Here is an 18,356-nt window from a genome sequence, read left to right as displayed (position 1 = left end):
GCTCTCTGTACCCAAGCTTGGCCCCCACACTATATAGCTCCAAACCAACATGGTCTTGGGTACTTCCTTGCCCTCCTTTGCATGAGTGCCTTGCAGTCAGGGTTCAACAGGTAGACCCCCTTGTCTACCCTGCACCACACAAAAAATTCTTCAGTAAGTCTGAGGGGGACAGGGGGACAAGAGCCGAGTCAGCTTTAGGTTAGAACAAAATTATAGCTTCAGCCAATGTCATGTCCTTTCCCTAGCGGTACAGCCCTATGGTGGAGGCTGGCTCAGATGTGGCCTTCCGGTGGACCATTGATGATAAGCAGTCCCTGACATTCCACAACACTGTCTTCAACGTAATATACCAGAGTGCTGCCATCTTCAAGCTCTCGGTAGGGAGAGGCCAGTGGAGGGAGGCATGGGGTCCTGGGATACCTGGGTGCTCATTTTGCCTTCTGTTCTGCTTTGCTTTGCCCCTGAGGACCCTGCTGCAGCTGTGGGTGAGTGTGGGGAGGCTGCTGAGTTGGGGCTCGAGGCCTTTCACCCATTGGTCTGTCCTTGCTGCCTCTGGGCCATACCCACTGATGCCTGTCTCCTCAGCTGACAGCTTCTAACCATGTGAGCAACATCACCGTGAACTACAATGTCACTGTGGAACGAATGAACAAGATGCATGGGCTGTGGGTATCTGCAGTGCCGGCTGTGTTACCCCCCAATGCCACACTGGCACTGGCAGGTGGTGTGCTTGTGGATTCAGCTGTGGAGGTGGCCTTCCTGTGAGTGCCTTTGGGTCTAGAGAGGGGCACTGGCTAGCTGGATAGGGTCTGGGTTGGGGATGGCATCAGGTTCTTATTTCAGCCCCTAACATTTACCCTGGAATCCTGGTTTAGAGGTACAGTTTCCTCCTCCTTGGGAGTACTAGTGGGTAGGGCCATGAGGGCCAGAGGTCTTGGTATAGTAGAGCTGATGTGGTACCTTGAACTCATGAACCAGGAAAGAGTGGTTGTAGAAGTTCACTCAGAGCCAGGGGCACCCTGTCTACTCACCTTGCTTGCTCACTATCTGCCTGCTGCCCTGCCAGGTGGAACTTTGGAGATGGCGAGCAGCTACTCCGCCAGTTCAAGCCTCCATACGATGAGTCCTTCCAGGTTCCAGACCCCACAGTGGCCCAGGTGCTGGTGGAACACAATACCACGCATATTTACACTTCCCCAGGTGAGGGGTGAGGCTATTGCCTTTCATGTCCTGAGCTTGGACAGCCTACCTTTGGGCACCCACACATCGAGGATTGGGGGTTGACAGAGTCCCTGAGTCCTCAATTTAAAATTTCCAGGAATGGGGTTCTCTAGTCTCCAACTTTCAGCCTCTTAGGGAGAGTAAGACGGGGTCATTGTTTAATTGTAGAAACACCTGAGGCTACACACCCTAACAGCCCCACTCCATACTTGGCGTGTGATACTCGTGCTATATACGCACTCCTGCTTGTGCTGGTACTCACTTCCATGGTCACCCCTATGCACTTGTGCTTAGAAATGGTCCTATGCATTTTCTTGTTCATTATGGACTTGGGTGCTCTGCCCAGTCCATGGCCTGGGTGTGAACACTGTGTCCATGCAGTAACAGGTGCTTGGTGGGGTTCTGTGAGTAGGAAGTCCCACTTGGCCATGTCTCCACAGGTGAGTACAACCTGACGGTCCTTGTGTTCAATACCTATGAGAATCTGACACAGCAGGTGCCAGTGAGTGTGCGCACTCTTCTCCCCAATGTGGCTATTGGCATGAGCAGCAACGTCCTGGTGGCCGGCCGACCCATCACCTTTTCCCCATACCCACTGCCCTCAGCTGATGGTGTCCTGTATACATGGGACTTTGGGGATGGCTCACCTGTCCTAATAAAGAGCCAGCCAGTACTCAACCACACCTACAACATGACGGGCACTTACAGAGTCACCTTGGAGGTTAACAACACAGTGAGCAGTGTGGCAGCATATGCAGACATCCAGGTCTTCCAGGAGCTGCATGGCCTGACTGTGTATTTGAACCTATCTGTGGAGCAGGGAGCCCCCATGGTGGTCAGTGCTTCTGTGGAGTCAGGTGACAACATTACATGGACATTTGACATGGGAGATGGCACAGTATTCACAGGCCCTGAGACTACAGTACAGCATGTATACCTGCGGGCCCAGAACTTCACAGTGACAGTAGGAGCAGCCAGCCCTGCTGGCCACCTGTCCCAGAGCTTGCATGTGCAAGTGTTTGTCCTGGAGGTATTACGCATAGAGCCCTCTACCTGCATCCCCACACAGCCCAGTGCCCAGCTTATGGCTTATGTCACTGGGGACTCTGCCCATTACCTCTTTGATTGGACTTTTGGGGATGGCTCCCCCAATGTGACTGTCCATGGGCATCCATCAGTGACACACAACTTCACTCGGAGTGGCATATTCCCACTGGCATTGGTTTTGTCAAGCCGTGTGAACAAGGCACATTATTTTACCAGCATCTGTGTGGAACCTGAGATACATAACATCACTCTGCAGCCTGAGAGGCAGTTTGTGAAGCTGGGGGATGAAGCCTGGCTGGTTGCCTATTCTTGGCCCCTATTCCCTTATCGATATACCTGGGACTTCGGCAACGAAGACACTACCCATACCCAAATTGGGGGCTCTGAAGTGACATTTATCTACCGAGAACCAGGCTCCTACTTGGTGACAGTCACTGTGTCCAACAACATCTCTTCTGGCAATGACTCGGCTTTGGTGGAGGTCCAGGAGCCTGTGTCAGTCACTGGCATCAGGATCAATGGCTCCCGTGTGCTAGAGCTGCAGCAGCCATATCTGTTCTCAGCCATGGGCAATGGGAGCCCTGCCACCTACTTGTGGGAACTGGGAGATGGCAGCCAGCATGAGGGCCCTGAGGTCACCCATATCTACAGCAGCACTGGTGATTTCACTGTCAGGGTGTCTGGCTGGAATGAGGTGAGCCATAGTGAGACTCAACTCAACGTCACCGTAAAGCAGCGTGTGCGGGGCCTTACCATCAATGCCAGCCGCACAGTGGTGCCCCTGAATGGTAGTGTGAGCTTTAGTACCTTGTTGGAGGTGGGTAGTGATGTGCATTACTCCTGGGTGCTCTGTGACAGATGCACACCCATTCCAGGCGGCCCCACTATTTCCTACACCTTCCGCTCTGTGGGCACCTTCAATATTATTGTCACAGCTGAGAATGAGGTGGGTTCTGCCCAGGACAGCATCTTCATCTATGTTCTGCAGCTCATTGAGGGGCTGCAGGTGCTGGGGGGCAATGGCAGCTGCTGCTTCCCTACCAACCACACACTGCAGCTGCAAGCTGGAGTTAGGGATGGCACCAACATCTCCTATAGCTGGACAGCCCAGCAGGATGGCGGCCTCACCCTCATCGGCAGTGGCAAGAGCTTTTCTCTCACTGCACTCAAAGCTAGCACCTACTATGTCTATCTTAGGGCCACTAACATGTTGGGCAGTGCCTCAGCCAACCGCACTATAGACTTTGTGGAGCCTGTGGAGAGTCTAATCCTATCTGCAGCCCCCAATCCAGCTGCTGTCAACATGAGCCTCACCCTTGGTGCTGAATTGGCTGGTGGCAGTGGTGTTGTTTACACTTGGTACCTGGAGGAAGGACTGAGGTGGGAGACTTCCACGCCATCCACCACCCATACCTTTGCTACACCTGGCCTACACCTGATCAGAGTCACAGCTAAGAACCAGTTGGGCTCAGTCAATGCCACAATTGAAGTGGCCATACAGATGCCTGTGGGTGGCCTGAGCATCAGAACCAGTGAGCCAGATAGCATCTTTGTGGCAACTGGCTCCACTGTACCCTTCTGGGGTCAGCTGGCCGAAGGTACCAATGTGACTTGGTGCTGGACCTTGCCAGGTGGTAGTAAGTACAGCCAATACATTGCTCTACGCTTCCCCACTGCTGGCAACTTCTCTCTGCGGCTTAATGCTTCCAATGCAGTCAGTTGGGTCTCAGCCATGTACAATCTCACAGTAGAGGAGCCCATTGTGAGCCTGGTGCTGTGGGCCAGCAGCAAGGTGGTGGCACCTGAGCAGCCAGTCCACTTTCAAGTCTTGCTGGCAGCTGGCTCTGCTGTTACTTTCCGACTTCAGGTTGATGGGTCTATCCCAGAAGTGCTCCCTAGTCCTCACTTCTCCCACAGCTTCTTTCGGGTTGGAGACCATTTGGTGAATGTGCAGGCTGAGAACCATGTGAGCCGTGCCCAGGCACAGGTTCGAATCTTAGTGCTGGAGCCTGTTGTTGGGCTGCAGGTACCCAACTGCTGTGAGCCAGGCATGGCCACAGGCACTGAGAAGAACTTCACAGCTCGGGTACAGCGGGGCTCCCGAGTTGCCTATGCTTGGTATTTCTCCTTGCAAAAGGTTCAGGGTGACTCGTTAGTCATTTTATCCGGCCGTGATGTCACCTACACGCCTGTGGCTGCAGGGTTACTGGAGATCCATGTGCGTGCCTTCAATGAACTGGGTGGTGTGAACCTCACACTCATGGTAGAAGTCCAGGATATCATCCAGTATGTAACACTTCAAAGTGGCCGCTGCTTTACCAACCGCTCAGCCAGGTTTGAGGCTGCTACAAGCCCTAGTCCCCGGCGTGTAACCTACCACTGGGACTTTGGGGATGGGACTCCAGTACAGGAGACAGAGGAGTCCTGGGCTGACCACTACTACCTGCATCCTGGGGACTACCGTGTAGAGGTGAATGCTACAAACCTAGTGAGTTTTTTTGTGGCACAGGCCACAGTGACTGTCCAGGTGCTGGCTTGCAGAGAGCCTGAAGTGGAGGTAGCGCTGCCTCTGCAAGTGCTGATGCGGCGTTCCCAGCGCAACTACCTGGAGGCCCATGTTGATCTACGCAACTGTGTCTCATACCAGACCGAGTATCGATGGGAAGTGTATCGAACTGCTAGCTGCCAACGGCCAGGACGAATGGTTCAAATGGTACTGCCTGGTGTGGATGTGAGCCGGCCCCAGTTGGTGGTGCCACGGCTGGCACTGCCAGTGGGCCACTACTGCTTTGTGTTTGTGGTTTCATTTGGGGACACACCATTGGCACGGAGCATCCAGGCCAACGTGACAGTAGCTGCTGAGCGTCTGGTACCCATCATTGAAGGTGGCTCATACCGGGTATGGTCAGACACACAGGACCTGGTGCTGGATGGGAGCAAGTCCTATGACCCTAATCTGGAGGATGGTGATCAGACACCGCTCAACTTCCATTGGGCCTGCGTGGCTTCAACACAGGTCAGCCATGGGGACTTAGAGTAACAGGTCCTCCCTGCCTCTTCTGTCTCATGGTTCGTGTCTTCTAAGTGCCTAACACTTGGGTTATTCTTGGGGTGGGTCTTAGGCCCAGCATAAAAAAGGTTTTCTAAGCTAGGCTCTGCCTTGAGGATGGTTAATGATCTTGTGCCCCATTTCCTTTATTTGCTATCATAGAGTGAGACAGGTGGCTGTGTGTTGAACTTTGGGCCCCGTGGGAGCAGTGTGGTCACCATCCCCCTGGAACGCCTAGAAGCTGGTGTAGAATATACCTTCAACCTCATAGTGTGGAAAGCAGGCCGGAAGGAAGAAGCCACCAACCAGACGGTGGGTCATACCCCCACCCTCCCAGTGTGTCCTCATGCCAGGACAGTACCAGTTCCAGCCTGGTATTTTTCAGTCCTAGTTGTAGTATCCCCTGGGGCTATGAGTTCCCTCTAACCTAGTGCTGATTTTGACAAATGATCAAACTCAGCATTGCTTCTATCTGAAAACCCAGGACATGGTAGCTTAGTTGTGTGAAATTTGAGAGGACAGGTTAGCATGGTGGCACTTTGAGATTGGAGCCAGGAAGACTGGGAGTTGTAATCTTACCAACACAATGATAACCTGTGTCTGAAAACCAAAACGAAATCTTAAGTCGTACAAGCACTCTGGTTTGTAAACAATGAACTTTCTGCTACGAGAATGAAAGACAGATGATGAGAAAGCATGGCCCTTGCCTCCCTAGGCAGCAGCATTGTCCACATGACATGGCCTTCCTTCTGGGGGCAGTGAGCCAGTTCTTGCTTTTAGACTTCTTCCCTGGACCTCCCATAAGGATAAGGACCACTTCTGTTGCAGGCTGATGAGTCCTGCCAGTGTGTTTGGAGAGGTACTGGGCAATTCTGATGCCTGGGGAGGGGTGGGGTTGTCTTCTCCAGCACTAAGCCTTCTCAGGTCACCTACCTAGTAAAGTCTTCCAAGGAAGAGGACCCTCAGTAGGTCCTGCCTGACTGAGCTGTTCCAGGCCCCACTCAGGTCAGCCAGCATCTCTGGGACAGAGCTATGTAAGAAGCAACTAACCTTGACTTCCTGGATGCTTTGTTTCTTGTCAGTGGGTGCCCATGCTTCCTCTTGCCAGGCCAGCAAGGCCCTGGACTGATAGCACTCACATGCCATTCTGGATTTAGCTAGTTAGCTCACTTACTTCACTCCAGCCCAGAGGTACAACTTGGACCAGACATGAGTGACCTGGTCCAGGAAGCTTTCCCGGCATGCACAGAGTGTGGAGCCTCCCTGTGACGTGCTCGTCCCTTCTAGGTGCTGGTCCGAAGTGGACGGGTACCCATTGTGTCTCTCGAGTGTGTGTCGTGCAAGGCACAAGCAGTGTATGAAGTGAGCAGCAGCTCCTATGTGTACTTGGAGGGTCACTGCCACAACTGCAGCAGTGGCTCCAAGCAAGGGGTGAGTAGCCATTGTTAGATGGCAGGTGTCCTGGGAAGGCTCCAGGACGCCACTCTCACGGTTCCCCCATGCTTCCGTCATGCAGCGCTGGGCAGCTCGCACTTTCAGCAATAAGACTCTGGTGCTGAATAAAACGACAACATCCACCGGTAGCACTGGCATGCATCTGGTAGTACGGCCTGGTGCCCTCCGTGATGGGGAGGGCTACATCTTTACACTCACTGTACTGGGCCACTCAGGTGAGGAAGAGGGCTGTGCCTCAATCCGCCTCTCGCCCAACCGCCCCCCACTTGGAGGCTCCTGCCGCCTATTTCCATTGGATTCTGTGCGTGGCCTCACCACTAAGGTTCACTTCGAATGCACAGGTGAGTGTGGATTATCTGGAGATGCTGCTATGGGCCTGGACTCTGTACTGATGCCATTGTCCATAGGTTGGCGTGATGCAGAGGATGGCGGAGCCCCACTGGTATATGCCCTATTGCTGAAGCGCTGCCGTCAGAGCTACTGTGAGAATTTCTGCATCTATAAGGGTAGTCTCTCTACCTATGGGGCTGTCTTACCTCCTGGATTCCAGCCCCTTTTTGTGGTGAGCCTGGCTGTGGTTGTAGAAGACCAACTGGGTGCTACTGTGGTTGCACTCAACAGGTGAGCTGAACCCTGGGGAGGGAACACCAGCTGACCGCCAACTGCTTACAGTCTACTTCCACTCTCTAGGTCTCTGACCATTGTCCTACCAGAACCCAGTGGAAATCCTGCAGACCTCATACCCTGGCTCCACAGCCTGACTGCCACTGTGCTGCCTGGGCTCCTGAAGCAGGCTGACCCCCAGCATGTCATCGAGTACTCCTTAGCCCTCATTACTGTGCTCAATGAGGTCAGTGCACACAGACCGAAAGGATCTCACACGTGTGCTCCATGATTCGGTTCAAACCAGTATCATTCCCTAATATCTTGGAATGCCAAGTCCTACCCTCAGTCAGTACCACATACTGGGCCCTTACCAAGATCACCTTACCTACAGTACTCTCTTGATACTCTGAGCCCTATATGTGACCTGAATTATCCTTGATCTTTATATCCCTGCCCATGCTTCATAACTGTACTCTAGAACCCTTGCCAGATATCACATGGAGGCCTGCCCTCCTCTCACGGTTCTCCTATGTTCCCTGCCTTCTCCAGTATGAGCAGGCCCCAGATATGGTGTCAGAGCCCAACCTTGAGCAGCAGCTGCGAGCCCAAATGCGTAAGAACATCACAGAGACCCTGATCTCCCTGCGGGTCAACACTGTGGATGACATCCAGCAGATCACTGCTGCATTAGCCCAGTGCATGGTAAGACAGATAAATGCAGCCTTCTGTACCATGCACAGCCCTGTGTGCATGAGTGTACATACGTGCAGTGCATGAGGGCTTCGAGACTGAGTATTCTGACCAGGCTGTGCCAGTTTTCTGCATCCTCACTGTTGTCTCCCAGTATGAGCCCACATGCTCTTCTGATGACTTTAGGGTATCCCCAGATAGAAAGAAGAGTCCAGATGTGTGTGCCTTCTCATCAGGCCTGTCCTCATGCCCCACTTAACTAGGCTTACCTGACATGGCCTTACTAATCTATGAGGTATAAATTTTCTAAGCTGTAGACTTTGTGAGCAAAGCAGGCCATATCTGATGGGAAAGGCACGTTGTCAGGGTGGGGGTCAGTGTAGGGGCCAGGACAATAGTCAAGTCCTCGGAGGACAAAGACTCAGAGAGCTCTGGGTAGAGGTCACTCTCGGCACCTTCTATAGCTTTGAGTATATCTAGATTTGAATGTATCCAGGCTCTTGACATTACCTTACTTGTAGCTATGGAAACAGATAGTCGGGTGATCAGGATAGTGTAGTATAGGTCTCTGGAAAAACTCAGCTGCATCCTGGGGTTGGGAGGAGCCATAGAAGTCTTAGCAGGGAAAGCCTAGATTTCCATCCAGGCAGGTGATCAGTGCAGGGTTAGAGGCCGGAAGCTGCCTTGAATCTCAGCCAGTATGAGGAGGCAGAGCCATTCAGTTGTGTGGGGGTGGCACCCATGGGTGTGATGAGTCTGTACCCTGTGGAGGGGTCTAGACTCCTTGCTGATCTTCCTTGCAGGTGTCCAGCAGGGAGCTCATGTGCCGCTCGTGCCTGAAGAAGATGCTGCAGAAGTTGGAGGGCATGATGCGCATCTTGCAAGCTGAAACCACTGAGGGCACCTTGACCCCCACCACCATTGCTGACAGCATTCTCAATATCACAGGTGCACAAGCTGCCCCTCCCACCTCCTGGCCTCCCCTCCAGCTCTTACCAACTCTTCTTAACACCTCTTACTTCCTTTGCCTGTCCCAGGTGACCTCATCCACCTGGCCAGCTTGGACATGCAGGGCCCACAGCCCTTGGAGTTGGGGGCAGAGCCGCCCTCCCTGATGGTGGCCTCCAAGGCCTACAACCTCTCATCGGCCCTCATGTGCATCCTCATGCGTTCCCGAGTGCTCAATGAGGAGCCTCTGACTCTTGCGGGCGAGGAGATTGTGGCCCTGGGCAAGCGCTCAGACCCACTCAGCCTTCTGTGTTATGGCAAAGCCTTGGGGCCCAGCTGCCACTTCTCCATTCCTGAGGCCTTCAGTGGGGCCCTGTCGAACCTCAGTGATGTAGTGCAGCTCATCTTCCTTGTGGATTCCAACCCCTTTCCCTTTGGCTATATTAGCAACTACACTGTCTCCACCAAAGTGGCATCTATGGCGTTCCAGACACAGACTGGTACCCAGATCCCTATTGAGCAGTTGGCTGCAGAGCGTGCCATCACAGTGAAGGTGCCAAACAACTCAGACCAGGCTGCCCAGAGCTCCCACAATCCTGTGGGTTCCACCATTGTACAGCCGCAGGCCTCAGTCAGTGCTGTAGTCACTGCAGAGAACAGCAACCCTCAAGCTGGGCTGCATCTAAGGATCACTTACACAGTGCTTAATGGTGGGTGTTGGAGGTGGGCACATGACCTGCCTGCCTTTCTTCCTTCTTTGTCCCTGGGGAGGGAGTCTTTATGCAAGTAGCATTCAGTTTGCAGTCACTGGTCCTGGGGGTCTGGCTAACACTCAGTTTTCCTGCTGCCTTGGTACCATAAAGCCCACATACCTGTGGCCACAGAGAAGCATGTGTTGACTTCCACGTGAAATTTCTTGTAATCCTCTGCTTAGATGGCCCTTAAGATCCCTGGCACTAACTCATAGGGTGTCCTCAGGGTGATGAGCTTTTTGGTGGCTGTCTGATACTGTGTGTGTTGCCCCCAGAGCGCTATCTGTCTGAGGAGCCTGAGCCCTATTTGGCTGTGTACTTGCACTCGGTGTCCCAGCCCAATGAGTACAACTGCTCGGCCAGTAGGAGGATCAGCCTGGAGGTGCTAGAGAGTGCTGATCACAGGCTCTACACCTTCTTCATTGCCCCAGGGTGAGTGCCTACCACCAGAATCACAGAAATGGGCATTGCAGAGAGGAAGGAGGTGGCAGAAGGGTGAATGTAACTTGGCCCACATTAGTGACAGGTGTGTGGGCTTTATGGAACCAGGGCAACAGGAAGGCTGGCCATGACACCTGGCAATAAGAGTCTGGCTATGACATCGCTCTGTCCCTTGTAGAACTGGGACCTTGGACAGGAGTTACTACCTGAACCTGACTAGCCATTTCCACTGGTCTGCACTGGAGGTGTCTGTGGGCCTGTATACATCCCTGTGCCAGTACTTCAGTGAGGAGATGATGATGTGGAGAACGGAGGGGATTGTACCCCTGGAGGAGACGTCACCCAGCCAGGCTGTCTGCCTCACCCGCCACCTCACTGCTTTTGGTGCCAGCCTTTTTGTACCTCCCAGCCATGTCCAATTCATCTTTCCTGTGAGTAATGTCCCTGCTCCTGGATCCCTTCTCATATTGAGAGGGCCTCCTGATTCCATCCTCAGAAACTAAAGGAGCATGAGCTGAAGCCACCTGTACCTGATGACTCTTTCTTCCCAGGAACCATCTGCAAGCATTAACTACATTGTCCTCCTGACATGTGTCATATGCCTGGTGACCTATGTGGTCATGGCTGTGATCCTGCACAAGCTAGACCAGCTGGATGTTAGTCGGGTCCGTGTCATCCCATTCTGTGGGAAGGGGGGCCGCTTCAAATATGAAATCCTTGTTAAGACCGGCTGGAGCCGAGGTTCAGGTAAGGAGAGGGATGATTTGGTGGGGTTATGGAGTCTACCCTGGTCTAGATGCTCCAGCCTCGATCCTGGACCCTGTCTGGTGATTATGGAGACAGGCATCACTCAGAATGTAAATAAGGACATACCTTGGAGATGAGAAAACAACAAATACGGATTGTGGGTGTAGCTCAGTGGCAGAACAGTGACCTAGGGTGTACAAGGCCCTGGGTCTCATCCACAGTACTGCACACATACAAAGAGAAACTTGGATCCATTTGTCTTTCCTGAGAAAGACAACAAGTCCAAGAGCCAAGAAGGTGCTCCTCACTCTACAGAGCAGCCTCGTGCACAAGTTCAGATGCACTATTGTAGTTGCTCTGCAGCCCATCCTTAGTGTCTCTGTGTTTATTGGCTGGGGCGGGGGGCAGACACACTGTAGCTCTGACTGGTCTGGAACTCCCTGTGTAGACCAGGCTGACCTCACAGACATCCACCTGCCTGCGCCATGGATTGAAGTGTGTGCTTGGGTTAAAGGATAAAGGCTGCACTGCCATGCCCAGCTGATGCAGTAATAATGCTGACACTCATTATTGGGGCTGCAGAGATGGCTCAGCAGGTAAGCCTGGCAACCTGAGTTTGGTTCCTAGGCCCCATAAGCTGAAAGAAGAGAACAGACCCTATGGTTAATTCTCTGACCTTCACATGTGCACTGTAGCTTGTACTCAATAAGTGAAATGCAATAACAAAACAAACCCAACGTGCTAGTGGGCAGTGCTGATACATCCTTTAATCCCAGCACTCGGGAGGCAGAGGCAGGAGGATCTTTGAGTTTGAGGCCAGCCTGGTCTACAGAGTGAGTTCCAGGACAGCCAGGACTACACAGAGAAACTCTCTCTCAAAAAAAAAGACAAACAAAACAAAAAAAATCAAATCAAGGTATTTAGCTGGGTATGCTGCCACATGCCTTTAATCCCAGCAGACAGGAGGCAGGGGCAGATGGGACTCTAAATTTGAGACCAGCCTGGTCTGTATAGGAAGTTTCAGGCCAGCTAGAGTTACATAGTAAGATCCTGATTCAGAATTATAGAAAAAAAAGTGTAAAGAAATAATCATAAAATAAGAGCTCACTGTTTGTGTAGACTGGAAAAATGGGTTGTAAAGGCACCGGACCAAACTGGAATTCAATTTCTGGGATCCACAAGATGGAACGAAAGAACCAGTTCCTGCTAATTACCCTCTGACCTCCATAAGTAAGCCGAGACACAAATGTCTCCCAAAATAAGTGGGGTTTTGCTTTTTTCTTCTCTCGTACAATACATCCCGACTGCAGCCTCCCCTCCCTCCGTTGGCTGCCCATTCTCCATTCACTTCCCTCCCCCTCACATCCACTGTTCTCCATTTCCTGTCAGAAAAAAAAGCAGGCCTGCCAAGCATATCAGCTAAATATGGTATAAGATGTAGTAAGACAAGGCACAGACTTCGTATCACTGATGAGTGAGACATCCCAGGAGGAGGAAAAGAGTTCCAAGAGCAGGCACCCCGCTTGTCAGAGACAGCCCCACTCCCACTGCTAGGAGTTAAACAACCACAGCATGTATGCAGAGGACCTAGTGCAGACCCATGCAGGCTCTGTGATTGCTGCTTTCGTCTCTGTGAGCCCCTGAGTCCTGCTCAGTTGATTCTGTGGGCTGTGTTCTTCTGTTGTTCTTGACTCCTCTGCCTCCTAAATCCTTCCTCCCCCTCTTCCTCAGGGTTCCCTGAGCCCTGCCTGGTATTTGGCTCTAGGTCTCTGCATCTGCTCCCATCAGCCGCTATAGGAAGCTGCTCTGATGATGATTGGCCTAGGCATGGATCTGTGTGTATAAGTGGTTTTGTTCTTTATCAAGGGTATTAAGGGTATTAATATTTCCTCAGTATTTCACTTAAAAGTCACAAGCCTGGCTGGACAGTGGAGGTGCACACCTTTAATCCCAGCACTTGGGACACAGAGGCAGGTGGATCTCTAAGTTTGAAGCTAGCTTGGTCTACAGAGTGAGTTCCAGGACAGTCAGCTACACAGAGAAACCTGTCTCGGGTGGCCGGCGGGTGGGGGGGAGTTTACAAGCTTGGGCTTCATAGTAAGGCCCTTTCCAAACACAGACACACAGACACCCTGGAAGCGAAAGCACTTTGCTTGCTTTTGGAATATTCAAATATTGTGAACCCAACTACTCCAGTGACTTCTGAGACAAAGAGTAGGCTCTGTCAAGCGACATAGCCCAAGTTCAAATTGACTTTCAACATTTTCTGTTTGCTGTGAATGTTATGAAACGTCCCTGAGAGCTCTTTGGGAAGCTTTCACCAACATCCCCTGCCGAGACAGCCCACTCTTTTTTTTTTTTTTTTTTTTTTGACAATTTCCCTTGTTTACATGGAAAGTCTCTTTGCTGACAGAGTCCAAGGCAAGAGCTTTTACGTCAACAACTTTGTTTATTTTTTATCCTAATTTTATTTCCAGTGTTGCCTTTTTTCACTCATAGTGTGTGTGTGTGTGTGCTTGAGGTGGACTCAGAGCTTCCTGCTGAGCAAGTGCTATGCCTGAGCACTACCCCAACCCCACCAGTTTATTTCTTTGCCAGCTTTTGTTATTGCTGCCTCTTCTCTCTTCTGAGTGCCCAGTTTTAAAAGTTATAAGTTCATCTATAGAGAAAAGGAGACTCCCTCACTGTATAGCTGTTGTCTGTGTGACTGACCTGTGAGGAGGCCTGGTCACCAGTGATGTGGATCCTGTCTCTTGATAGGCTGAAAAGGTTTATGGTCCTGGCTACTGGAAGTCATGCTGCTGTGGGCTTGGTGTTTCTTTTTTTTTTCTTTTTTTCTTTTTCTGGTTTTTGGTTTTTCGAGACAGAGTTCTCTGTGTAGCCCTGGCTGTCCTGGAACTCACTCTGTAGACCAGGCTGGCCTCGAACTCTCCAACTCAGAAATCCCCCTGCCTCTGCCTCCCAAGTGCTGTGATTAAAGGCGTGCGTGCGCCGCCACCACCACCGCCCAGCAGGCTTGGTGTTTCTTTCTTTCTTTTTTTTTTTTTTGGTTTTTCCAGACAGGGTTTCTCTGTATAGTCCTGGCTGTCCTAGAACTCACTCTGTAGACCAGGCTGGCCTGGAACTCAGAAATCCGCCTGCCTCTGCCTCCCAAGTGCTGGGATTAAAGGCGTGCACCACCACCGCCCTGCGGGCTTGGTGTTTAACAAATCTAGGAAACAGATTTGTGTCTGTTAGAACTATGCATGCCGAACCTGGTAGTGTTCGCCTTTAATCCCAGCTACTTGGGAGGCTGAAGCAGAGGGATCACAAATTCAGGCATGTGAGGGCAAATTCCAGGCTAGTTTGGGCAACTTAGTCAAATTCTATATTAAAATAAATTCTATATTAAAATTAAGATGTTTTTAAAATGACTAGGGATGGACCTCTGAGGTAGGGCATAACCCCAGGTTCAGTCTGCGTTACTATAAAAATAAAACTTATAAAACCTGTTTAAAGCTAAGAGTGGTCTATTTTGTTGGCAAACAGATGGCCCATCAGGTTTTGTAGATGATGAATAGCACACCCAGAGTTCCCTGCTCTTTAGGTACCACGGCTCACGTCGGCATCATGCTGTATGGAGAGGACAACCGCAGTGGCCACCGTCACTTAGATGGGGACAGAGCCTTTCATCGAAACAGCCTGGACATCTTCCAGATTGCCACCCCGCACAGCCTGGGCAGCGTGTGGAAGATCCGAGTGTGGCATGACAACAAAGGTCTGGGTGATAGCTGGTGCCACTCCTGCCTCCTGCCAGCCTGCCTCAGTCCTCACTGAGGTCCTTTTCTCCACAGGGCTCAGCCCTGCCTGGTTCCTGCAGCATGTCATCGTCCGGGACCTGCAGAGCGCCCGCAGCACCTTCTTCTTGGTCAATGACTGGCTGTCTGTGGAGACTGAGGCCAATGGGGGCCTGGTGGAGAAGGAGGTGCTTGCAGCAAGTAAGGCTACCACCTGCTGAGGTGGAGACTGGGGGAGGGGATGACAGTGATAGGTGTGGCTCACTGCTTCCCTGCTGCAACCCTCCTAAATCTTCCCAGATGAAGCTGCCTTGTGGCAGTTCCAGCGCCTCCTAGTGGCTGAACTGCAGAGAGGCTTCTTTGACAAGCACATTTGGCTCTCCATATGGGACAGGCCACCTCGTAGCCGCTTTACTAGAGTCCAGAGGGTTACCTGCTGCGTCCTCCTCCTCTGCCTGTTCCTGGCTGCCAATGCTGTGTGGTACGGAGTTGTGGGAGATACCACCTACAGGTAGGTCCTTTGAGGTTTGCTGGTACCCTGGCTGACTTCTTCCTACTCTTCTTTCTAATTTGTTCATTCTTTTCTCTCACCTCAGCATGGGGCCCGTGTCCAGACTGATCTCACCCAGTGTCGACACAGTCGCTATTGGCCTTGTGTCCAGTGTGGTAGTCTACCCTGTCTACTTGGCTGTCCTGTTCCTCTTCCGGATGTCTCGGAGTAAGGTGGGCTGAGTAAGGGCCTCAGAACTCTGAGGTCAAGTATGGTTTGTGTTGTTCATTGTGGCAGCCAGAGAAAAAAGTCCAGAAACCAAAAATGATTCTTTGAAAGGGTAGACAGAACTGATAAGCTATCAGCTAGAGTGACTAAAGGGGAAGAGATTCGGATTACCAGAGTGTGAGTTAGAGGAGGCATCTTGGTCCCTCTAGAGATAGATGGGGCTAGAAGCACCTATACACCAACAGGTTAGGGAACCTAGAAGAAGCAGCTGATTGCTAGAAAGACACAAACTGCCAGAGTCAATTCAGAAAGAACTCAAGCAGCCAGGTGATGGTGGCACACACCTTTAATCCCAGAAGCAGGTGGGTTTTTGAGTTCAAGGCTATTCAGGTCTACAGAGCAAGCTCCAGAACACTCAGGGTTACAGAGAAACCCTGTTTTTATTTATTTATTTATTTATTTATTTATTAAGATTTATTTATTTTATGTATGTGAGTACACTGTAGCTGTCTTCAGAGACACCAGAAGAGGGCATCGGATCCCATTACAGATGGTTGTGAGCCACCATGTGGTTGCTGGGAATTGAACTCAGGACCTCTGGAAGAGCAGTCAGTGGTCTTAACCGCTGAGCCATCCCTCCAGCACCCCGAGAAACCCTGTTTTGAAACAAAACAAAACCCCTCAAGGATCCCTACAGCAAGTAAAGAGCCCAAGTCAGTCATTGAGAATCATCACAAAGACAAGGCAAAGCCAGGCCAGTGGCTTCCTGCCCAGTTCTAGCATCCACTGAAGACTGACATCACTGTTCTCTCCTCACAGGTGTCTGGGGACCAAAACCCCACACCCACAGGGCAGCAGGCCCTAGATGTTGACAGCTACCTGGACCCATCTGTGCTAGACAGCTCCCTCCTCACACTCTCTGGCCTCCCAGAGGTGAAGGCTCCCCCAGGGACTCAGGGCAGGTTGAGCTGGTTAGGACCGGTTGGGCTGTCATCTCTGCTGCTGCAGCGTACACTGATGTTCTTTTTCCTTCTAAGCAGGCCTTCTCTGGGCAAGTGAAGAATGACTTGTTTCTGGAAGATCCTAAAAGGTGAGGCTGCCTGGAGAAACAGTGAGCTTTGGCCTACGTCAGGCCAAATGCATTCCTCTGCAGGCCGTGGTAGGGTTGGGCTGTGTGTCCTGATCCTGTTGTGGCAGTCTCTGGGTACCATCACTGATGCGTCTTTGTGTGTGATGCTTCCTGTGCCTGTGTGACTAGGCTTGGGTCAGTTACATGTAACAATGTCTGTGTTGCCCACAGCCTGGTGTGCTGGCCATCCAGTGAGGGTACTCTTAGTTGGCCAGACCTGCTCAGTGACCCATCTGTTGTGAGCAGCACACTGCAGCAATTGGCCCAGAGCAGACCTGGCTGCATGATGGGCTCAGAGGAAGATGGTGCCTCTCTGGTTAGCCCTTCTTTGCCTGCCAAATACTTGTCGGCCTCAGGTGAGCCAGAGGTGGGAAGGAATGGCTTCCGAGCTCTAGGGGAATTCAAGGTACCAAGTGTCACGCCACTTCAACATGTTTTGTTCTCTCTAGATGAAGACCTGATCCATCAGGTACTGGCTGATGGGGCCAACAACCTGGTTCCTACCCAAGATGCCCTCATAGAAACAGACCTCCTTACTAGCTTGTGAGTACCTGGCATGGTTGGAAGGAGATAGGGTGTTTGGGGTAGTTGTGTTGTGGGACCCTGCACCTGCCTCAGGCCACGGAGGCCCTGACTGCACTGTAATCAGGGCTGGACGGTGCCTGGGTTGCTTGACTGCTCTGTAGAGGGGAGTTCAGAGGATCCCCAGGGACCCAGCATCCTTTAGAGAAGTGGCAGAAGCGTGGGATATTTGAGAAACAGAGGCGACCAGCATGTACCTCAGGGGCTTGGTCTGAGAAGATATTTTGGTTTGTATTTTGAGGCAAGGTCTTACTGCATAGCCATAAAGGAACTTTGATTTTGGAGTCAGAATTGAAAAACCATGTAAACGTTCTTAAGTGCCTCATTTTCACTTTGAAACTCTTTTGATTATTTAAATGCTTAAGAATTAACAAGTTTGCCAGGCGGTGGTGGCGCATGCCTTTAATCCCAGCACTTGGGAGGCAGAGGCAGGTGGATTTCTGAGTTCGAGGCCAGCCTGGTCTACAGAGTGAGTTCCAGGACAGCCAGGACTACACAGAGAAACCTTGTCTCGAAAAACAAAAAACAAAAAACAAAACAAAAAAAAGAATTAACAAGTTTCTTGGTTTTCTTGATTCAGTGACAAGAGTTAACATAGAATTATATATTTTTCTCATCTGTATCTATTTAATATCTATATTTTTGTTTAAAATTTTTGTTTGTTTTTTGTTTTTCAAAACAGAGTTTCCTGTGTAGCCCTGACCATTCTGGAACTCACTCTGTAGATCAGCTGGCCTCGAACTTACACAGATCTCCCAGCCTCTGTCTTCTGAGTGCTGGGATTAAAGGCGTGCACTACCACTACCTGGCTCATTCTAAATTTCAAGCACCAGAAATTAGTGATATATGAACTATACCAGAATGTAGAAAGGGAGACTTCTCTGAATTACTTGACCATGGTATGGAGAAACTAGTGACCTCGGGAATTGCTGGTCATGGCTACCAGCTCCCCACCTGAAGGTCTTCTATAGCTGTGCTCCTTAGGGTCACCCCAGAGCTGAGTCCCCAAGAGGTATGCTGTCCCTACTAGGTGACTGAGACAAGAGTCTGTAATTTGTAACTCTCTTTGCCTTCATTCTATAGCAGACTCTCTGAACTTCTTTCCGAATGCAGGACTCGTGTGTGCCTTCTGTCTCCTGCCCTTTTCTGCCTGGACTATTGCTAATACCTGCTCTGTGGGCTCTGGACCTGCTCT

General features: G+C 51.2%; 1 protein-coding gene across 2 annotated transcripts in view; it reads left to right on the top strand.

The window, feature by feature from the left end:
* The window catches only part of Pkd1 (polycystin 1, transient receptor potential channel interacting), a 47,195-nt gene that overhangs the window by 22,189 nt on the left and 6,650 nt on the right, over positions 1-18,356 (top strand). For both annotated transcript variants that reach the window (XM_028760781.1, XM_028760783.1), the window contains exons 12-34: positions 246-377; positions 586-761; positions 1,067-1,200; positions 1,662-5,284; positions 5,480-5,629; positions 6,605-6,748; positions 6,834-7,113; positions 7,180-7,393; positions 7,463-7,622; positions 7,928-8,080; positions 8,872-9,016; positions 9,106-9,726; positions 10,044-10,200; positions 10,388-10,640; positions 10,761-10,956; positions 14,543-14,713; positions 14,790-14,933; positions 15,033-15,243; positions 15,329-15,455; positions 16,270-16,383; positions 16,491-16,540; positions 16,751-16,935; positions 17,029-17,122. In XM_028760781.1, coding sequence (XP_028616614.1) covers positions 246-377; positions 586-761; positions 1,067-1,200; positions 1,662-5,284; positions 5,480-5,629; positions 6,605-6,748; positions 6,834-7,113; positions 7,180-7,393; positions 7,463-7,622; positions 7,928-8,080; positions 8,872-9,016; positions 9,106-9,726; positions 10,044-10,200; positions 10,388-10,640; positions 10,761-10,956; positions 14,543-14,713; positions 14,790-14,933; positions 15,033-15,243; positions 15,329-15,455; positions 16,270-16,383; positions 16,491-16,540; positions 16,751-16,935; positions 17,029-17,122 — 7,634 coding nt within the window. The remainder of the gene's footprint in view (positions 1-245; positions 378-585; positions 762-1,066; positions 1,201-1,661; positions 5,285-5,479; positions 5,630-6,604; positions 6,749-6,833; positions 7,114-7,179; positions 7,394-7,462; positions 7,623-7,927; positions 8,081-8,871; positions 9,017-9,105; positions 9,727-10,043; positions 10,201-10,387; positions 10,641-10,760; positions 10,957-14,542; positions 14,714-14,789; positions 14,934-15,032; positions 15,244-15,328; positions 15,456-16,269; positions 16,384-16,490; positions 16,541-16,750; positions 16,936-17,028; positions 17,123-18,356) is intronic.

The sequence above is a fragment of the Grammomys surdaster genome, unplaced genomic scaffold (assembly GCF_004785775.1).
Source record: "Grammomys surdaster isolate TR1022 unplaced genomic scaffold, NIH_TR_1.0 126612, whole genome shotgun sequence".
NCBI classification, from domain to species: domain Eukaryota; kingdom Metazoa; phylum Chordata; class Mammalia; order Rodentia; family Muridae; genus Grammomys; species Grammomys surdaster.
This window is presented reverse-complemented; position numbering and strand designations above follow the sequence as displayed.